At 36.6% G+C, this 23,060-nt stretch overlaps 1 protein-coding gene across 2 annotated transcripts; it reads right to left on the bottom strand.

The window, feature by feature from the left end:
• Positions 1-816: 816 nt before the first annotated feature.
• LOC105869919 (hyaluronidase PH-20) lies at positions 817-22,834 on the bottom strand. 2 transcript variants are annotated; one of them, XM_012762070.3, is made up of 4 exons: positions 22,695-22,834; positions 10,697-11,853; positions 10,160-10,249; positions 817-1,401 (listed from the first exon to the last, which is right to left on the bottom strand). In XM_012762070.3, the coding sequence occupies exons 2-4, from the start codon at positions 11,645-11,647 to the stop codon at positions 895-897; spliced, it is 1,548 nt and encodes a 515-aa protein (XP_012617524.2). In that variant the 5' UTR covers positions 11,648-11,853; positions 22,695-22,834; the 3' UTR covers positions 817-894. The 2 variants fall into 2 exon arrangements, with proteins under 2 accessions (XP_012617524.2, XP_075862301.1); XM_076006186.1 differs by lacking the exon at positions 22,695-22,834 and adding an exon at positions 13,737-13,822.
• Positions 22,835-23,060: the final 226 nt, after the last annotated feature.

The following is a 23,060-nucleotide window of genomic DNA, read 5'->3' as shown; positions in this document are numbered from 1 at the left end:
ACATGTGATGAAAAATGGATTCTTTTTGACAATCGCAAGCTTTCAGCACAATGGTTGGATAAAGATGAAGTGCTAAAACACAGTTGAATATTCATTTTTAAAAAGCTAATGGTATCTCTTTGGTGAACCAGAGCTAGTATTATCCCTTACAGCTTCATGAAACCTGGTCAACCCATTACAGCAGATATCTACTGCAACCAACTGGATTAAATGATGAATATGCTTGCGATTAAGCAACCAAGATTGATCAATAGAGACAGGCCAATCCTCCTGCAAGACCACATGTCGCAAAAAACAAATGCTGCTCAAACTACAGAAGCTCGACTTGGAAACTGTCTGTCATCCGTCATATTCCTCAGACCTTGCACTACCTGACTACCACTTCTTCCAGGTTTTAGACAACTTCTTGCAAGAAATAATATTCAATTCTCAACAAGCTGTGGAAAACACCTTTCATGATTTCATAGCCACTCACTTTCCAAGCTTCTTTGTTGCTGGCATAAGCAAGCTACCATTAAGATGGCAAAACTGTGTCGATAGTTTAGGCACATACTTTGATTGCACTGCTTCTTGTTTAAGACATAATAAACTAAACTTTTGATTTGAAATCGTACATTTCATATGTAATGATCTAATGTTATGAGTTTGTGTACTCTAAGCTGGAGAATACTGATAGGCAAGCTGTTGGGTCCCAGAATACAAATTGAATCCATGGTTGAGAATTTCTACAATATTGCAGTGTTTGTCAAGTTCAAAGGAAACCACCATTCACTAGTAGTAAATAAAAAAAACTTCAAAGATGATCTTTCAATGAGAGATGTTTCCAGACATTTAATTAGTTTAAAAATCATATTTAAAAATGTACATACTGTTCATTTCAGCTAACATGTAGAATTACAAACTCACAGCAGAATTCATGGTGAGAAACAAAATATTAATAAAGACTATTGTGATAGATGGTGTGAAGGATGAGACAACATAGGAAATGGAATAAGTTTCTTCATTCAAGCCAGAAAGTAGATCACTGGCTTCTGATTTTAGATAGGCATCTATACAAACACCATCAGCAATGCACACATTAATAGAAGTAATGTCTTTTACAGTATCTTTAGTATTACAATTGTAGTCATTAAAACAGCTGCAGTGAAATTTGTCATAAAGTTCTTGCAAGTCCTTATCTGTGGGTTTTCCACGCACAATGTACTTTCCACCTTTCCCAATTTGAATAGCAAAACTCGTTGGGTTCAGATGAAGATAGTCACTTGAATTCCAGTCTTTCCTTGTACACACGCCTTGCTCCTTGCAAAGCACTTGGCTACACATTTTGGCTGCTAGGGAGACATTGATTATGTAAGGATTCAGTGTAGCCTGCATATAGTCCTCTAGGTTCAAGCAAGGTTTCTGTAAAATTATAAGATAGTCACAATATGAAAGGACAAGTTAGTTCATATATGAATTCACTGCAATAAACAATTTTAAAGGAAGAACAAAAAAATAGACACAGCAAGAAGTAGGGAATATTTTATCTTTTGTACCTTAATAGGCAATATTATTCCAACTATTTTTTGCAACATTTGTAAGTTTGCTGCACATGCCTATTCATGCCACTGAATAATTGACCAGTTGAGGCTTCACATACCCTAACCTCGATCTTCCTTAATAATTTATAAACTACTCATATTAGAGTATGGCCTCTGGTGTCCATTTTACCTGACTGGAATCCCAGTTCTGATAGTGACCACCTGTATGAATTTGGGAATTTCTCAAGCTTTCTAAGCCTTACTTTCTTATCTGGGTGACTTGGGCAAATTAATTAACCTGGTTATGCTTCAGCTTCACTATCTATAAGATAAAGGTAATTATGGCACTTACCTAATAGGGTTGTTGTGAAGATGAAAAGATATGATACATATAAAAGTGTTTAACACAGGGCCTAGCACGTCTTTGGTTGACCCTTAATAAGTTATAAATAAATGTAATAAGCACCACATTTGTCAGACAAGTTTAAACAGCATTGAAAAGAGTGATTTTTAAAATTATTTTTAAATTTCAATAGATTTAGGGGGTACAAATGGTTTTTTCTTACATAGATGAATTTCACAGGGGTGAAGTCAGGGCTTTTAGTGTTTCTATCACACAAATAGTGTATGTTGTACCCCATGGGTAATTTTTCATTCCTCATCCCCCTCACAACCTTCCTCCTTCTTAGTCTTCAATGCCCATTATAATATTCTGTATGACAACCATGCATACCCATCACTTAGCTCCCATTTATAACTCTCAGTTATAAGCTCCCACTTACAACTGAGAATATGAGGTATTTGCTTTTCTGTTCCTTAGACACTTTACTTAGGATAATGGCCTCCAGTTCTATCCAAGTTGCTACAGAAGAATTCATTATTTCATTCTTTTTTATGGCTGAGTAGTATTCTATGATATATATATATACATATATAATTTATATGATATATGTATGTATGTATATATATGACATATATATCACCTTTTCTGTATCCACTCATAAGTTGATGGAAACTTAGGATGATTCCATATCTTTTCAATTGCAAATTGTGCCATAATAAACATACAAATGCAGGTCTCTTTTTTATATAATGACTTGTTTTCCTTTTGGTAGTTACCCAGCAGTGGGATTGCTAGATCAAATGGTAGGTCTACATTTAGTTCTTTGAGGATTCTCCATACTTATACTGTTTTCCATAGAGGTTTTACTAATTTCTATTCCCACCAATAGTGTATAAGCGATACCTTTTCATTGCATACACACCATCTATTGTTTTTTGACTTTTTAATAATGGCCTGTCTCACAGAGGTAAGGTAGTATCTCATTGTGGTTTTAATTTGCATTTTCCTATGATTAGTGATGTTGGGTATTTTTCCATATGTTTGTTGGCCCCCATTAATATATTTTCTTTTTAAAAATGTCTGTTCATGTCTTTGCCCACTCTTTAATGGGGTAATTTGTTGTTTTCTTGCTGATTTGATGAGATTTTTATAGATTCCAGATATTAGTCTTTTGTCAGATATAGTTTGAAAATATTTTCTCCCACTCTGTAGGTTGTCTGTTCATTCTGTTGATGCTTTCTTTTGCAGTGCAGAAGCTTTTTAGTTTACTTAACTCCCATTTATTAATTTTGTTTTTGCTGTATTTGCTTTTGGGATCTTAGTCATAAATATTAATACTTGCCTAGGCCAATGTCCAGAAGAGTTTTACCTAGGTTTTCTTCTAGAATTCTTATGGCTTTAAGTCTTATATTTCAGTCTTTAATCCATCTTTAGTTACTTTTTGCATGTGGTGAAAGAAATGGATCCAGTTCCATACTTGTGCCTCTAGTTCTCCAGTTTTCCAGGCAACATTTCTTGAATAGGGCATCCTTTCTATGGTGTATGTTTTGTCTGCTTTGTCAAAATCCGTTAGTTGCAGTTATGGATTCTCTATTCTATTCCTTTGACCTACATGTCTACATTTATACCAGTACCATGCTATTTTGGCTACTATAGCATTATAGTATAATTTGAAGTCTGATAATGTGATGTCTCCAGATTTGCTCATTTTGCTTAGGATTTCTTTGGCTATTCAGGCTCTTTTTTGATTCCAAATGAAATTTAGGATTGGTTTTTTTACTTCTGTGAAACATGACTTGGTATTTTGATGAGAATTGAATTTAATCTGTAAATCACTTTGGGCAATGTGGACATTTTAACAATATTGATCCTTCCAATCTATGAGCCTGAGATGTTTTTCCATTTGTGTCATCTATGATTTCTTTCATCAGTGTATTTTAGTTCTACTTGTACATATCTTGGACCTCCTTAATTAAGTATATTCCTAGGTATTTTAATTTTGTTTTGCAGCTATTATAAATGGTATTGAGTTTTAATTTGCTTCTCAGTTTGGCTATATTATTAGCATATAAAAATGCTACTGATTTGTGTACATTCAGATCATTTCATTGATATGTGAAACACTGTTCCATTCATCATCCAATCTAGGTCTAGATTGCTACCTAGTTGCTTTGTTTTCTCCCTTGTGTTACTGTTTAATAAAAGTGAGATTTTACTTTTGAGTGTTTTTATACTGGTGAGTATCAACCATTCTTTTTTATGTTTAGAGAAGTTTTGAGCATTTGTTGTAGGGCTGTTATGGTGGTAAAAAATTCCCTTAGTGTTTACTTGTCTGGAGAAGACTATTTCTCCTTCATTAATAAAACTTAGTTTGGCAGGAAGACTAAAGATAGAACCCCAATCCCTTCTAGTTTATAAGGTTTCTACTAAAAAGTCTGCTGTTAGTTTGATGGGATTTCCTTTGAAAATTACTTAATATTTTCACTTCCTGACCTGTAGGAGTTCCTCCTTCATGTTAACTTTGGCTAGTCTGATGACTATGTACCTTGGTGATATCCTTTTTGAAATAAATCTCCCAGGAGTTTGTTGAGCTTATTTTATCTGGGTGTCTAAATCTCTAGCAAGAGCAGGGAAGTTTTCCTCAATTATTCCCTCAAATAGATTTTTGAAGCTTTTTTCTTTTTCTTCATCTCTTTCAGGGACACTTACGATTCTTATGTTTTGGTATTTTACATAATCTCATATTTCTCAGAACTTTATACATTTCTTTTGATTATTTTTCCTTTACTTTTGACTGACTGGGTTAATTTGAAAGTCTTATCTTCAAGCTCTGAAATTCTTTCTTCTGCTCAGTCTAGACTATTTTTTAAAGTTTCCACTGTTTTTTGTGTTTCCCTAAATGATTTTTTTATTTCTAGAAGTTCTGTTTGTTTATGTGTGTGCATTTGTGTGTATGTATACATATATATCTTTAGTAAATTTTTCAGCCATTCCCTAAATTATTTTTCTGGTTTCTTTGAGTTGGTTTCCACTTTCTCTTGGATCTTACTGAGCTCCCTCACAGCTGTATTTTTAATTTTTTATCTATCATTTCCATATTTTCATTTTGGTTGGGTCCATTGCTAGAAAGCTGGTGTGATCCTTTGAAGGTAGTCTTTACATTCTGTTTGTTCATACATATCATTGCCAGAATTCTTGCACTGATTACTTCTCATCTGGTGAGGCTATCATTTTGTTTTTCAATTATGTTTACATTGAACTTTTTCCCCCTTCCTCTTAAGGGTGTGACTATACCATATGTTGGGTAAGGATCTTTGGCTTTGTTTGTGGTTATTTTTTTTTGTGGGGGTACCTAGGATGTGAATGAATACCTTGGTTGTAGATAGCATTAGTGCAGTGGTTTTCCCAAATGCTGGTTATTTATAGATTATAGCAGTGGTGTACTAAGTGTGCAGGTAGATTTTCTGCCTCCTGTCAAGATAGGGAGGTGAAGATCTTTGAAATCTTATGTATTTCCCTAGCCCTATGCACTTCTAAGAGTATGAAATATATTGGGATGTCCAGTTTAATCTCTAAGTTAATAGGTGGCATTTGAGGATGACAGTCAGCCAAACTGTGTGCAATTGAATCAGTAAATGATGTAATGGGCTATACAAATTGACTTCTGTGCCAGTAGGTGGGGCATGCAGAAACAGTCAGCTGTGAGGGTGTTTGTGGGACTTATGCCCGGTCATCGTCAATCAAGAGATGCACTTGGATGGCCCAGGCAGTGGGAGGAGCTCTGGAACTCCCAGAGGACCCCTTCTTGTGCTCTGCCACTACAAAGATAGGAGGAAACGCAAAGCCTGGTGGGGCTGGGTTGGGCCAGGTTACATCCAAGCTCCCCAAAAGCAGGTGCAAGTGTTGTCTCAACAGAGATTAGGACTTGGCTCTCAGGCCAATGGGGAAATCATCCAGGCAGGGGCAGAATTGTCCCCACCACACCAAAGAATCTGCTTGTTGGGCTGGGGCAGTCCCAAATTCATAGTCCAACCAATGGGAGTGGTGTTTATTCTTTTCTCACTCTCCTTGCCCAACAGATCTTTCTCTGACCTCTTGCCCCTGGCAGCAGGCCAAACCAGCAAAGCCAGTCACATTCCACTTTCCTTCATCCCCCAAAACTTTATAGCTCAAGTAACCTTCCTGTCCCATAAGTATATCCAATACTATGGGACAGAACTCTGGGGAATCCTGCAGCTCTCCTGTGTTACCTTGGACCTTTGTGGTTGTCACAGTCTGAGCAGGTGGTTGGAAGTATTTGTGCAGGGTGCAGTGACAAGGAAACTGAAAGGCTGAGGCTCCCTGGAGAGGATAAAGGCACACAATGAGTACACAAGAAATATGGCACCCACCACAATGGCTTGGGTCAGTGGTGGGGGGAAGCAACAGAGAGCATGCTGGCAGCCTAGTGCTCTGTTCTTAAGAAGGTCTCATTTCACTGATGGTAGCAGCGCTAGGGCTTGTAAGAGCAGAGGAGCTCTCCAACAATTCAGGAACCAGAAGACTGGCACATGTGGACGAGGAAGAAAAATAAACACCCCCACCTACCCTTTGCACGCAACTCCAAGTTCCTCAAAGGTCTATGTCTTTTGAAATCTTGTTTCTTCTTATTCTGCTTTGCATCTTCTTCCTGTGTGATCACCAGTAGGTTCTGGCACTCTTTCCTCAGAACTATAACTGGACTATGTTTTTTCACCTGAAACTTTTTCTTCTTTCTGGGATGATCTGGCAACCAAAATTCAGCCAGCCATCTTGTTGGGGAATCTAAGAGTGATTTTTAAATTGCTGACTCAAAACAACTAAATAGGTCCAACTGATTATACTTTATGTAAATGTTACATATAGTCTAATTGCAGATGAATAGTGACAGCTCTTTTACAAATTTGGCAGAATATGAGAGATGAGTAACTGAAATGATTCATCTTGAGAGTGGTATATCCTACAACCTAGACACTGTGCTTTTAAAAACACTGAAGTTGGTCACTTATGTTTATGATCAATAGTTCCATTGATCATAGTTCCAGTATGCTGGCTGAGTTAATCCTTCAGCAGACCAAAGGAAGTGGTGGTGGTAGGCTGGGAGGCAAGTCAAGGAATCTTGACAGCTTCCGCTTGAATCTATTTCTTGTTATCTTCCTTGGGATGATGTCATCTACTGTTGGCAGAGTAATTGCGTCCAAAGACATTGACACCCTAATCCCCTGGAATCTGTGACTATGTCAGTTTACATGGCAAAAGGGACTTGGCAGATGTGACTGAGGATATGGACCTTGAGAAGAGGAGATTATCCTGAGTTATCTGGATGTGCTCAATGTAATGACATGAGTCTATATGTGTAGAAACTTTTCAAGCTGGGTTAGAAAGATAAGACACAAGGAAGAGGAGAGATACAAAGTCACCATTGCTGACTTTGAAGACAGAACAAAACGGCCATGAGCTAGGGAATATACTGGTCTCTAGAAGCCAGGAAATGGCTTTTAGCCGACAGCCAGCCAGATAATGGAGATCTCATTGCTCCAACCACAAGGAACTGAATCTGCTGACAACCCAAATGAGAAAGTAAAGACCATCCCCTAGAAAGGAATACAGCCCTGCTGATACCTTGATTTTAGCCCATTGAGATGCACATTGTATTTCTGAACTATTGAACTATAAGATAACACATTTCTAGTTTTTAAGCCACTAAATTTGTTGTAATTTTCATGAAAGCAACAGAAAACTAATATGCTACCCATCTTTTTAATCCTCCAATAGCTTTGCATGGTACTTGGAATAAAATTCAATCTCTTCTCTTGACTTGTACATAGTATGACATGGTATAACTCTTCCTTCCTCTTGTACAACCCTCCCACACCCACTCTACCTTAGACATAAGAGTTATTTCACTTTTAGCATGGCAGGTTCATTTTCAAACTTCTTGGAATGATCTTTCCTCTAATTTTTAACACAATTGACTCCATCTTGTCATTCAGATGACATGTTTAATTAGACAATACCCTTCTTGGATACTTTTCTTGTGAATCTCTCACATCTGTCTATTTTAATGTCCTGTATAACACTTACGATATCAAATATTTTCTTGTTTTTTTATTGTTTTTAAGCACTTATGAGATTTAAGAGTACATGGTCTTTGTCAAGATTCTTCAATGCTATGTTCCCAGTACCAAGGATATGAGAATTTATAAAAGTTCAGTTAACATTGCAGTTGCTTCCTCAATTCCACAAAGACAAGGGTTAGGGGCAAAGAGGAGTAAAGGGATAATAATGTTTTGAGAATTTTAGCCTACATAAGATATAGTCTATGGAAAGGTCTTAAAACTGACTCTTTAATAGATAAGGCCTGGTTTATATTATGTGTGTGTGTCTGTGTGTATGTGGTGTGTGTGTGCTGTCTGGGAAGTATCCAGACATTATGAATACTATTTTTCATATTACAGGGTTATATGCTTTCTCGACAGCCCTATACACATATATCATATATCCATGGTGTAAATATTCCTACTATGGCCAGTTTCAAGCTACCAACTGACCATTACTGAATGCAGAATTGGGAATTGAGTACACCACCACTACACAGTGTGGCAATAAGGGGTAGAGTAACACATCATTACATAGTATTTCCACTTATACAAATACAAGAGATGTAAATAATCTCAAGAGCATGATAATAGTAAAAATAAGTCAAATAATACATATACTGAAAATTTATTACCTTTTTTAACATAATTCATCTTGTTATAAATTTCTATAATTTAATTTTTAACAATGGCTGTATTTAACAACTAGCTCACAAAATTTCTGAATATTTAATAAGCAGGTCTTATGAGTGGGACCGGTAGAACTGGCTCTGTCATACCACTAGATCTAATAAAAGGAAATGAAGGAAAATAGTTCACTTACATTTGTTTTAGGTCTATTCCAAAAATACAAGTAAACCTGCAATTACTGGTTTCTCAAGTTGTCAGTAAATGAGTGGAAACATGACAAGTAATCCATGACTCTACTGATTTAAAATGACATAGAATAAAAGGGAAGTAATGATAAAGCTAGCATTCAAAATGAACACAAATTGGGAAATGTAGCAGAAACATACAAACAGAATATACAAGGGACAATTTCAAGATAGTAGAAGAAAATAATCATATTAAAGTTGAAGGATTATCCCTGACATGAATAATAGTGAAGACGATTTAGGAAGTGTGATAGTAGAATATGAATCTAAGATTAAAGTGCCATTAAAAAACAAGTATGGCACTTATATTGCATATCATGTTATACTACTCATTGAGGAATGCCTAACTGATTCTTCCCCAGAGTAAGAGTAGAGTTCTCAGTGAAAGAAAGAAAGAAGAAAGAAAGAAAGAAAGATTTATAAATATTTATACAATTTTAAATAATAGGACCATTGAGAAAGGATATGGATTTGGGAAAACAACTAATAAAAATTAGGAAAATACTTAGTAGAATTATAATTTTAAAATAATTTTCTGACATGAAAGATTTTACCATGGGACACATACCTTTCTCTGAACTTATATTTTCTGTTGTTCCTTTTTATTGGAGATCAAACTAGAGACAATAGAATTATTCAAAATAGACAGAAGGACCCAGATTTCCTTCAAAGAATTTCCTGAATATAACTGCTGTTAAGTATTTTTGAATGAAGTAAGATTATGGCTGTTGTATCTGAAGGAGAAGAGATGAATATAATCCTTCCCAAACGGTCTATTCTGATCTTAGAGTATAAAGTTTATTCTCTACAGGTCTTAAGATAGAACCCCTGGGCCATGAGCATAATTTGATTTTCTCCATGGTGTCATTAGTATTTCCACATCCACCAGGGAAGGGAAAGTTCAGCTCCAATTTGGCAGTGACTATGACACCTTTACTCTTGCACTGAGCCAAGAGAATTGAAGAGGTGGGAAATAAAGACCTGATGTGGAGAATTAAAGAAGAATGAAACTAAAGGAAGAGATACCTATTTTCTGACACAAACACCATGTCAAAAAATTGATATCATAGTCTTGGTTTGGCTACATAAAAGTCATGCAGCCTAGAGAAATTCAGTTAATGTCACTGAATTTGTTTCTTCACTGAAAAACAGGTACAGTATTTCTGCCTTATAGTAACCACAAAAATCCAAGATATTTTCATTCAGGTAGTATTAATTGAGCACCTGCTACTACATGCCAAAACAATCCTTGAAAACATTAAAGGTAGAAATATTTTCATCTATTTTTCTACCAATTCAACTTACTGTACTTCTCAGCACACTAAGGCTTCCCCATATTACAATTCCAGAGGCACCAAGAGCAACTGTTTCACCAAGTGTGTTCACAAGGTCATCCTGGAAAATGTGATAGAAAGAGTTATCACATGAAAATAAAATAAAATTGTTATACACAGGACAGTAACACCATAGCTAAGCATGTTGACCCAATAATAGTAATTTAAATATTTCTCCACTATATCTTTTACATAGCCATTGCTTTACTATAAAAAATACTTTTCTTGTTTTAATTACTTCTATTGACAAGAGAACAGCACATGAAAAAGTAAAAGAAACCGAGTTAGTACATTGTCTCTATTATCTAATTTTCTATGCCTGCTAAGAGATCATCAATCTTACATTAAAGATTAAATATATTCTTATTTTGAAATCATATAATGATATAGAACTACTTGTGTATACATATTAAAAGCTAGATTTCACTCCCTTCAAAAATAATAAATTTCACTGAATACTTTTTATAGACACTAGTTCATTGCCTTCATAACAGATTTATTTACTTACCGTAGAAAGGAATTTCAAAGTTTCATCTGTAAAAACTAGGCGGGCATATACAAAAACCGGAAGTGGCCTTTTAGCATCAGGTATTTGGGAAGTCCTGAGGGCTTCATAAACTCGATTTCGCACATAGAGCGCAGCTTGTGTAGGAGACATTACGGTGTTCAGATAAATTGATGGGAAGAGGGCAGTGCTTTCTTTCCACAACCAGTCAAGAGCATCATTTCTTTTCTTTTCTATATGAAAGCAACTTCCATTGAAACCAGGTTGTTTATAATTATGATTGTAACAATCAGGAAAGAGATAATAACCCCATAAGTGATTTGGCCGAAGTGATTTCCCCAATTTTAAAGTCTCTACCATGAAATCCTTTCCTGCCTTTTCAAATTCATCTTGGGCTATCTTGGTAGCTTCTGCGTCACTGAGGCTTGCATTTTTTTGCCGAACCAAGTCAATAGAATGAGTCCTATAAATATCTTTAGGCTTCCAGTTTCTTGCCCAAGTGGGCCTCCATTCTTCCCAGTCAATGACAGCCAAGCCCACATGGTCTGTTGGTATGTAATAAAGAATGTCTTGCCTAGCTTTGTCCAAATGGTCTTGTAAGGACGTATTCTGAGGGATTCCTCCATGCACAACTGTGCCCGCATGGTCTATATAAGGGTAGTAGCCAAGTCTATCAACATAAAATATTGTAACATCTTGGCCTGTGACATTTTTTCGGGGGCTTCCTACTAAAGAGAAGAGGCTCAGATCTAGTGGCTCATTAAGTGCTCCAACACAAAGCTCAGTAGGGGCATTCCAGGCCCAGAGGAAAGGCACCTTTGGGATAATAGGTGATGCTCTGAAATCCAGAGTCAAGCAACATGGAATCAGAAGGAAGGTGAACACTGTCTGGGATGCTCCACTTGAGTCATCAAAGCTTCTCCAAAAGATGTGCTTGAACCTTAGCACTCTCATTGCAAAGAGTAATGACTTTTATAAAAATACTTATTTCTTCCTACACACTTTTTTACCCAATATTTGATGCAACATATGAGAACAGATGAAAGAGAGGGTAATAAAGCCACTTTGATAGATAAAGAGGTATAATGATTATATTATATTTAAATATTATTCTTCTTGTTTCATGTTTCAGGAGTGTTTTGCAAGTTGTATCTCTATAACTGAAAAAAGAAACATAGAACATATTGTTATGCTGCATTTCATAATAAAGATTGTAAGCTTTAACAAGTTCTCAAATTTATGTGCAGGGAGTTTAATTCAATTTTTAACTATGGAGGACCTCCTCATTTTGGAATCAATAAAACTATTTCCTCTTATGTATGATACAAATTCTATAATGGCCAACATTTGTTTCATCTTCCCAAATCCCTAAAGAGCCTTTAGAGAGGTGAAGGTATCTATTTTTCCTTTTGCCTTCCTAGGTGTGCAGAATGCTGTACCAAGTAATGCCTTGGCAAAATCCCATTGAATGAAAATAAATCCAAAGTTGACTCTATTCTTTTCATTTATTGCTTCTTGACAGACCACCTTATAGTGGTCTCTAAATATTGAAAACAGCCTGTCACAGAATTGTGAAATTTCATATTCTTTTGTCTTTTTAAACAGGAACAGTCAGGGAGAAGGGGAAAGTCACTTCTGCCAGAGGTGTTAAGTCGAAAGTTTGCTTGTACTTATTAAATCAACCAAAAACTCCTACCAAAGAAGTTTAAGTGCTCTTCGGAACACTGCTCGATCAAGTCTTACAGTAATGTAATCTAAGTTAATAAAACATTTTATTTCTTTACATTTTCTATGGAAAGGATTAATAGCAGCCTAGCTTAAGAAAAGCAATATGTAGATTTTGGTCTTTTTGTTCTTTGATAAGTGAAATTGTGTTATCCTTCTGATTTTTACAAAGTGAAGTGTTACAGCACACACTTTTGCCATATGGTACCATTTTTGTGGTATAATAAAATGGTCAGAGTCATTTGGTATTTGCAAAAATTACCTACAAAAGGACATATTTAAATGTTCTGTGATTCAAGGAGGAAATTAGAACTTTTCTTTTCAGTTAGATAATAGCATACCACTATGTGAAGGTACAACAAGAATTATACCATTCTTTCCAGAAACTTGGTCTTTACTCTAGCAAATTATCCATTCATTCTCATGGCTGAAAAATAAATTTCTCTAAAGACAACACAATAGTCAGAATAAAATGAAATCTTAGAAGCATTACAGTCTAATGTTTTGAAAATAATGGATTTTTTCATTCATGTTTGGAACATGTAAAGTAGCTAAAGATTTTCATAGTTTAAACCTTTATAAACTTTTTCACTCAAGAACTGAGAAAATCTTCATCTTAAAAATATTATTTGGGGAAAAAACTAACTCCTTTTAAATGCCAACTACTAACACCAATGTCTGAGTGGCACAGAGCGGGAGAAATAAACAGAATAAAGGATTAACTTTCCTTGTATCTTAGGGCAGGAGTAGACTCATCTTATTGAAATAAACATTCAAGGCCGGGCGCGGTGGCTCACGCCTGTAATCCTAGCTCTTGGGAGGCCGAGGTGGGCGGATTGCTCAAGGTCAGGAGTTCAAAACCAGCCTGAGCAAGAGCAAGACCCCGTCTCTACTATAAATAGAAAGAAATTAATTGGCCAACTGATATATATATAAAAAAAAAAAAAATTAGCCGGGCATGGTGACGCATGCCTGTAGTCCCAGCTACTCTAGCCTGGACAACAAACCGAGACTCTGTCTCAAAAAAAAAAAAAAGAAAAAAAAAAAAAAGAAATAAACATTCAAATCTATTTCCTCATGATCATTTTATATAAGAAAAACATGGAGCAGAATGAGCCCATTGAGAAGATCTCTACCCACAGAAATCTTCAAATAAGAATGGACATTTCTATTCTTGAAAATTGACTGAATGAAATATCTCTTCTTTAGTGTAAATCCAAGACAAAGCCTTGGGGGCACAAAATTGGGAACAGAACTTGAAGTTAGCATCTAAGAAAGCATCTTACTAGTATTTAAAGTATCAAATAGAGAACTTTACCTATTTAAATAGAGAAACTAATAGAGAACCTCATCTCCCTGGAAACCATGTCACTGTACTCCAGCCTGGGTAACAGAGTGAGACCCAGTCTAAAAAAAAAAAAAAAAGAAAAGAAATTAAACTCTTTTTCCTATTGTAAAGAAAATTGATCACAGGCACACATGCTAGCTAAGCGTTTGAAACCAGAATCCCTTGTCTGTGGATAAGTCCAAATTATTTTGGAATAATAATTAGGTAACTACCTGTAGATATGCACAGATATAGTATTCACCCCTATGTATAGTAGCATCTATGAAATAAGAAAAGAACTTCAATACACAATGATAAATTGTTAAATATGGTATATTTCAGCCTGAGGAAATTTATGCAGGTTTAAGAACAAATTATAAAGATAATAAAATAACATGTAAAGACTTTTCTCTAAAATACTAAGTGAAATAAAGTAAAATACACACTATAAGTTAAGGTATTTTAAAAATGTATGTACATGCTTAAGGAATTGATACAATTCAGAAATATGAAAGAATATATATATTTTCTAAGCATCCATTTAATATATATAAATATACATATATTCATATATACAAATATACATATATATACACATATATATGTACATATATACATATATATGTATATATGTACATATATACATATATATATATATATATGGGGGTGGGGAGAAAGAGAGAGTATTGCTGTCACCCAGGCTGGAATGCAGTGACCTGATCATAACTCACTGTAACCTCAAATTCCTGGGCCCTAGTGATCCTCTTTCTTCAGCCCCCAAATAGCTGGAATCACAAGTGCACATCAATACATTCCCTTAATTTTTAAATCTTTTGTCAAGATGAGGTTCTTGCTATATTGTCCAGGCTGGTCTCAGATGCCTGGCCTCAAATGATCCTTCCACCTCTGCCTCCCAAAGTGCTAGGATTACAGGTGTGAACTACCCTGTCCAGCTCATTATATCTTTTTGATCTTATAATTTTCTTTCATCCAACTATCATATCATTACTGAAATAAAAAGTGGGAACAAAATAAAATTTCTTCCTAGAAATTAGTTTGCCAGAAGAGATTTGAAGTTCAGCTTCTATTCAATGGAAAGAAAAAGAACCATAAATCTTCCTATGCATTATTCACCAGGATGCTTGTACAAGGGGTTCTTGTTTTTTTTTTTCTAAAAGAGGAGTTGATGATTGGATATTTTTCAAATAAATTTTATTGTGTATATTTAAGGTATACGACATGATCTTATGAAAATATTGGGATTTTTGAGGTAAGGAGAAGGGTGTCTCAGACAGAAAAAGCCAAACAAAAAAGCCAAATTTCTTGGCTTAATTCTTCGCTCTTCTTTTCCACAACAAATGCCTTATTTCCATAGCAAATGATTTCTCTCTAGAGAATCATAATGAAGAAATATACAAGTCAGTTAAGAGACTGTCCCCAGAATCTACCTTTTGGTGTTCCATTTCCCAGGAGTCTATGAATATATTAACTGGATAGAATTAAGAACTGAATTTAAATACAATCCTCTTACCATTAAAATTGTTAGAGATTTTGAATATAACCTATCATAAATATAAACATAAAATTCAGAAATATGAACAAATATTGATACAGGCAAGATTATAGCTTTGGTGAAAGCAGACCATAACATTACTGAAGGGGGAAGGGGGAAGGAGAGAGGCCTAGGGTTTAAGTCTTCACAAGGCACCTCCTCAGTCTCCATTTCCCTGCAGTCCTCAGAACAACTAACAAGGTCTAAGCATTGTTACAATACTGAGCCAATAGCCTCTAGCCTCAGGAAGCCTCAGGACACTGAAGGTAATTTTAATGTATTTACTTCTATAAATAGTGTAGGAATCATTCTTTAACATGAAAAATAAAAAGCAAAATTCCACATGAGCAGCAGTGCAAGTGTATTGTCCTTATATCCTAATCACATTTAGTAGGATGTGTATCATTTCTAAAGTACTTCATTCATAAGTTCAACCCAAAGGCTGACTTATACCTTTAGGTACAAGTAACAGTGAATCCAAACTAAGAATCTTGAAAAAAAATTTAAGAGACCAGTATAATATCCCCCAAAGCAGAAAACATTCAACTAAAACCAAGCAGGAACCTCTCTCAGGGTTCTTGAGGGGCTTGGTAGGTCCCTCAAGCCATGAAAATAAAGGAAAACTTTGAGTTCTTTCAGGAGATGTTCCAGGCACCTGCTAGCCTTGAAAAATGAATGGACAACCTGATGAGAACAACGGCCCTCCAAGCTAGCCACACTCAGTAGGAGTTTTGGTTCCCTGCAGAAACTGAAAGATAGCATCTTAGCATATGTTCTTGAGTTGTTTTTCAGACAACTATACTGGATGGAAAAAGCAGATAAAAGGAAACTGAGAAATTGAACTCTGATTGCCATTCTTTGTACTAAATTTTCCCTTGTGGGAAATTTGGTGGCCTGTCACACTCATCTTAAGCTTCCTTTCCACTGATTCAAAAATTCCTGAATCTGGCCAGGCGCGTTGGCTCACGGCTGTAATCCTAGCTCTCTGGGAGGCTGAGGCGGGCGGATTGCTCGAGGTCAGGAGTTCAAAACCAGCCTGAGCAAGAGCGAGACCCCGTCTCTACTATAAATAGAAACAAATTAATTGGCCAACTAACATATATAGAAAAAATTAGCCGGGCATGGTGGCACATGCCTGTAGTACCAGCTACTCTGGAGGCTGAGGCAGCAGAATTGCTTGAGCCCAGGAGTTTGAGGTTGCTGTGAGCTAGGCTGATGCCAGGGCACTCACTCTAGCCTGGGCAACACAGCGAGACTCTGTCTCAAAGAAACAAACAAACAAACAAATGCCTGAATCTAACTTCTTCCGCCTCCCACCAAAATTCAGGATATCCCATCCCCTTTTGGGGCCAGCCCTGCCTGACTTCCAGCTTACTCCTTGGTTATAGGGAAAAAAATGAAAAAAGAAAACAAAAACCCTGGCTTGTAAATCATGTGGGAGTTTGAGTTTTAAGTGCTAGCTGCTAGTTCTCCTTGCATGGCATCTTGCAATAAAAATGCCTCTTTCTGCTGCTATAACACCTGGTTCCAGTGTCTGGCTTTACTGTACTAAATAAGGAATCCTCGGTTTGGTTTATTAATAACAAATTATTGGTATCCAAATAGACTGAGATAAAAGTCTAGTGTGGATGTCTTTCCCATAGCACATCAGCCCTTGGCCACAGCTACCATCAGGGGCCCATCCAACAGCTGCATGAGTGATTTTAACTCAGGGACAGATCCCAGTGTTTGGCTGCTGACCAGGCATTGCTGCCTTGAGGGGGCTTTCATCTTGCAGTGTCAGAAATGGGTACTTGGCTTGGAAGATGTCTTGGTTGTCAATGGCAGATTCTCATGTGATGATACCAAGGTATTATCCCTTAAGACACTTGGTTCTGCCTTGGCCGGCTACTTGGCTTTGCCTCATCAGAGTGCCTGGTTTGGTTGGGGATATCCCCTAAGGAGCTAAAGGGAATGTGAGCTTGAGAAACCACATTTGATTTGCTTGCAATTTTGTTTTTGGTTCTAATTTGAGAGGCCTTATGTCTGTCTTCGTTTTGTCACATCTATGTAGGGAACCAAAAAAAATTGCAAGCAGAAGCTCAGCAGGCATGACTGGGGGGAAACCATTTCATCTGCTTTTGCCAAGTGAAAGCTTAGATACTGAGTGGAGTAACTGTTGTTTGTGTCTTGGTTACACGTATAGTATAATTTTGCTTCAGTCATTACAGAAAATCTTTTTCTTCTGTAATCTGCGAGCAGGATGATCAAAAGCTCTGTTCTTTTGGAAGTTGCAGTGAAGAAAATCTGTGAATGTAACCTGCTGGCAAAGGGTAAGAATTTTCTACCAGCCATGTTCCCTGGGCCCTCTCTCCATGGAATGGGGTTGAGCAGATGGTAAAAATCACTATTTATCTGTTCAATCCCTTTTCTCCCAGAAATAGTCTTTTCCTTTGTTTTGTCTCTCTGTGTTGTCCTGTCATAAAGACGGGTACCAGATGATGTTCCCTCTCATCTTATTTTATGTCCTTGAGGACTTGGCTTGTAACTGAGTGGGAGTGCTCTCTCGATATCTACCATCTGGGTGGCATGATTTTACGGGTCACATCTAGTGGCCAGTCTAAAAATGGATGGGAACCTAAGAGTTTTTGTTCAGAATGTATCAAGTTCTTGGGCAGTCCCATTCATATGGGTCTTTCATTATTTCAAGTCTTGTTATATACGTGGTTAATACTGTGGCAACAAGAATCTTTTTGCTATCTTAGCCTGTTTCTGGGAGTGTGGCACGATCTTTCAGATTGCTTTTTCTATGCCCTAAAATTACATCTGGAGTTTTACATGAAGACACTTTTCAATTGGGTGGCTATTAGAATAAATACACCATTAAAACTTCAAAGTGTCAATGGCCAGAAAAATCAGTACTTTAGACTGCTAAATTGAAAAGTTTCTCTCTCTATATATATATGTGTGTGTGTGTGTGTGTGTGTGTATTAGAGATCTCTTATTCTAAACAATTGATGGAAAGATTAAATTTTTTGAGATGCATACAGTGTTGTCATGGCTAGCCTTAAAAATTTTCTTGACAAAATTAAAAAGCAAAAATATGGCAAGAAACAAAGCTAATATCCTTTATATGCTCAAATTGCCTGCTTTCAATTCCATGTAGGATTCACTAGGAAGGCTGTTTAAAAGTCTATGCTTTTATTGCTGCAATACAGGTTCAATTATGGATCAGGCCTTTTGGTTTGGTATTTGTATGACTTGCTTTTTCTCATCCATGGACAATATTTGATTTCCAGTCTTCTTCTGTCTATGGGGGGTATAACATTTTTTTTTCTGGACACAGGGTCTTGCTCTGTCACCCAGGTTGGAGTACAGTGGCCTAACCACAGCTCACTGCAACCTTGAACTCCTGGGCTCAATAATCTTCCTGTCTCGGTCTCCTGAGTAGGTGGGACTACAGGTGTACCCCACCATGCTAGTTAATTTTTTGTGGAAACAGGGTCTCACTCTTGCTTAGGCTGGTCCTGAACTCCTGGCCTCAAGTGATCATCCTGCCTCAGCCTCCCAGAGTGCTGTTACTAAAGCTCAGCACTTGCCCTCAAGGCCACATCAGAAGAACAAGAACAAGTGGTTTGAGGAGAAAGAAAAAGAAGTTTATTACTTTGCTAGCAAAGGAGGAAAAATGGCAGACTCTATCATCTCAAAATCCATTTTTTCCTGCACATAAGCAGAAGTACAGAGCTTTTAAAGGGAAGACTTTCAGTTCTAAGCTACTGTGTTAATGATTCTAATCATCTACCTCTGATGAAGACAAGCAAGTTATTTAATCTCTTTAATTTAATCTCTTCAGCAACCAAAGGAGTTTTATCTTTCTAAGGATTTGTTAAGCAATGTCGGTAAATGTCTAAGTTACTAAGTTAACTTCATTGCACCTTAGTTTTGTTTGTTTGTTTTTTTAACTGTAAAATGTGGATAGTAAAGCAACCATCTCACAGGCCTATTGTGAAATGTTAATGAAATAATATATATAAAACATTTAGCACAATGCCTCTGAAGGAGTTCAGAATATGACACCCCAAAATATGCCACTTTGACACATTGCTTATTTTGAGCTGAAGGTGACTGCCCATTTTTTAATTGATTATTTTTTGCTATTGAGTTGTTTGATTTTCTCATATATTCTGGGTATTAATTCCTTGTTGGATGGGTAGTTCAGAAACATTTTCTCACAAGAAGAGAACATTCTCATTACAAGAAACTGGTGTCAATGCTGAAATGGATCTGTATAAACAGTACTACTAAAATAATCGTTATCTTCCATTAGTCCCCCATATATATCCTAGTCATTTTCCAACAAATTACTGCACCTAGAAACTTAAACTCCTTTTTCTTTGTCTTGTTTCTTCTCCACAATTTATCATTCTTTTTTAAGAAGGTATGTAAACTCTGGATCCCAACTGCTTCTTTGGGTTTTCATTTTTCACATGAAGGCTCCTGTGTATATGTAAAAATATTAAGTGAAAATTATATGTTATTCTCCTGATAATCTTTTTGTCGGATCAATTCATAGGCTCCAGGCACAGAAGTTCAGAGTATAGAGTTTTTCCTATAGTTCTGGCAATGAGAATGGGATATCATTGGCTGGAACACAATATTCACTCCAGAGGCTGAAGCTGAGATCTTGGGGACACCTGATGAAGCCAGCAAAAGGTAAAACTTTTACCACATAGAACACATAAGGCAACAGTACATGCCTTGAAAATCGAGACTTTACAAAAACATACCTATGACTCTAGGGGTAACTCAAAGCCCACCCATTTTTCTTCCAACCACAGAGCCTCCTCTATTCATCCCAAGATGTCTGCAGATACTGTACAAAGCCAGGACATTGGGAAAACAGTCGTCTGTCATTTAAAAGAAAGGAAAGCTTAAATATTTTCCCTAGACCTCAATATCCTCAGAGGGTCCATTTTCTTCTTCCTAAGACATGAAGGAGAGGATTGTCTATCCTTAAAATCGTGGACTAGGAATTGGATTTCTTAATTGACACTGGCATGACTTTCTCTACCATTGGCTTAAAGGATTTATCTCTGTCACCTCTAATTCTATTCAAGCTGTTCAATTCCTAGACAATCTGTTTCATTGTCCACATCTCAGGTTATCCCAATATTTGTAGGCCCTCTTAACATACATTATGGCTTTCTAGTTTCTGCCTCCTTAGTGGGAAACTTTTTAGGCACGGATTTGTTATGTAAATTTAATCTCACCATAAAGAGTAATTACAAAGATGTTATTTTCCCACCTTCAGACCAAACCTCAAACTTCCTACCTTCTCTAATGAAAACCTATCTCAATTAAAAATCCTCTGAAGAGGATGCAATCTTAAAAGATGTTCCAATTAGTTTCTGGGCCTCACATGTAAATGAGGTTGGATTGCTACTGAGGGCAGAGCCTGTGGGCATCGCCTGGAAAAGTAATAAATCTTTCCTATCAGTAGCCTAATACCCTTTCAATATGCAAAACAAAGAATTGAATCTGTAACACACTCTCTTTTATAGCAGGGTGTTCTTATCTTTACTTCCTCACCTTGCAATATCTCAATGTTTCCAATAATAAAAGGGAAAGTTGATTTAGGCAGGAATCAAATCTATAGATTTGTGCAAGATCTAAGAGCCATGAACTCTTTTGTAATTCCTCACCATCCTGTAGTCCCTAATCCAACTACTATTCTTACTTCAGTTTCTGCTGATACAACCTAATTTACAGTAATTAATCTCTGCTGAGCTTTCAATTCCATTGCACCCTGAATCAAAATTTCTCTTTGCATTTATGTTTAGAGGAAGACAGTTAACATGGACTCCAATACTTCAGAGATATTTCAAGTTCCCCTCAATATTTTCTCAAATCTATATAATCAACTTAGACCCTATAGCTGTTCAAGGCTTTACATTTGTTCAGCATGTAAACAGTCTCTTATTTTACAGCCATGCTACATCAGGTACTCTTACAGATGCCTTTATTCTCCTAAAGGCAATAGCAGAATGGGGCCATAAATCTCTAGAACTAAACATCAGTGGGTGCAAACTGTTACTTGCTTAGGACATGAGATATTTCAGGATGCTAAAAAGACTCACCACAAAATGCCTTGAGTCAGTTTTGCCCATCCCTCTCCCTAAACCAAAAAAAAGTTGCCTACATTTCTAGGGGCAGTTAGTTATTGTCAGCAATGGATTCCTAATTTTGCTGCCCATTCTAAACCTTTATGTGTCCTCATTCCAGATGCTACTTCAGAGTCAATTTTCTGGCCCTACAATTTTCAATTGTAGGCATTGAACTCCTGTAAAGACTTCAAATTAGCATTTTACATACCCAGATTTTGACTTACCCAATTCTGACAAACCTTTTCACTTGTATTGCCATGAAAATAATGGGCTTGTTACAGGTATTCTAGAAAAATGTTTTGCTTCTCAGATATGTCCTATACTATATTTCTCAAGTTAATTAAACCCTATGGCATCAGGCATGTCCCCTGCCTGCATGAGGAAGCCACAGCTGCTGCCCTAATTGACAAATTCAGTACTCTGACATTAGGCTTCCCCATCTACCTCTATGTTCCCCATTCTGAGTCTGCTCTCTTGCAAATTCATAAGACACAGCACCTCTCTACACAGCAGCAGACCAGCCTATAAACCAACCCTCCATCATCTTACATCACTTTAACACCTTAAATCCAGCTATCTTTCTGAACAAATTACTCATAACTTAGAGAATCCTCCAAGACCTATGCTGCTCCTTATGACACTCCAAATGGATTTGAGAGATTTACCTCCAGCTTTAGACTATGCCTCTGTTTGGTTATTGGCTGCATGTTTAGTGGATGAACTAAATGCTATCCAACTAGATATGCTGACACCATGACAGTGGTAAAGAAATTAATAACTGAGATTATTTCTCATTTTGAGCCTCCCTTTATAGACTGAATCAGAGCAAGAAACTCATTTTTTAGCAGATATAAACCACTTACAAAAAATCTGGAGTACTCTTTAAAATTTCATAAATCATGCCATTCTCAATCATCAGAACAAGTGAAACATAACAATAGAGACATAATAAAAATCTGTCAAGAAACTGGACTCTAAATGGCTAAGAATATTACCTTTGGCCCTTTTGAAAACCTGGAATTCTTCAGAATAGTTTTTGGACGCCCTATATCTAAGAGCATCTCAAAATCTTGTATTCCTAGATTGAGTGATCATTATGGGAATTTGAGTAAACAATTTGACGCTATGACAAGAACTTACTAGTATACTTGGAAATATCCTCAACAAGCAAAATATGTGGCCTACATTGACTGACAAATCCTGCCATGTTTTTTGACCACATCAAGATTTTTAGAAGAAAGCATGCACTGTTACCTTGCTGGGAAGAATCTGATGAAGGACTGCTAACAACCTCAACAGCCATCATAATAAAAGAAAAATTTTCTTCCATTCATGTGAGCCACAGCAAGCTAAATCTAGATCATTACTCCTAGGACAACTGGAAGGCCATCCTGTCAGGTTGTGACCTCATAGTAAAGATTTCATAGCCAATTACAAGGCTCTAGAAACAAGATGACATCACAAAGTAAACAGCTTTCCCTAAGATCACAAATCAAGAAATTTTTTTTCTATCTACTTTTCCCCCTTTTGAGTCTCTCTCCTCCCTGTAAGGGGGAACTTTTTAAAAACAAAACCTACTCTACCCCCCTCCCCCCATTTATTGAAAAGCTGACTAGAGAT

Source organism: Microcebus murinus, chromosome 9 (assembly GCF_040939455.1).
Source record: "Microcebus murinus isolate Inina chromosome 9, M.murinus_Inina_mat1.0, whole genome shotgun sequence".
Classification (NCBI taxonomy): Eukaryota; Metazoa; Chordata; class Mammalia; order Primates; family Cheirogaleidae; genus Microcebus; species Microcebus murinus.
The sequence above is the reverse complement of the archived record's forward strand: the minus strand, read 5'-3'. Positions and strand labels throughout refer to the sequence as shown.

Bases quoted from the DNA above. Each gene is read 5' to 3' on its own strand.
- LOC105869919 (XM_012762070.3), bottom strand. From the start codon at position 11,647: ATGAGAGTGCTAAGGTTCAAGCACATCTTTTGGAGAAGCTTTGATGAC. The intron at 10,250-10,696 runs GTAAGTAAATAA...CACATTTTCCAG, and splicing joins CTTTGAAATTCCTTTCTACG to GATGACCTTGTGAACACACT. The intron at 1,402-10,159 runs GTAAGTTGAATT...ATAATTTTACAG, and splicing joins TTAGTGTGCTGAGAAGTACA to AAACCTTGCTTGAACCTAGA.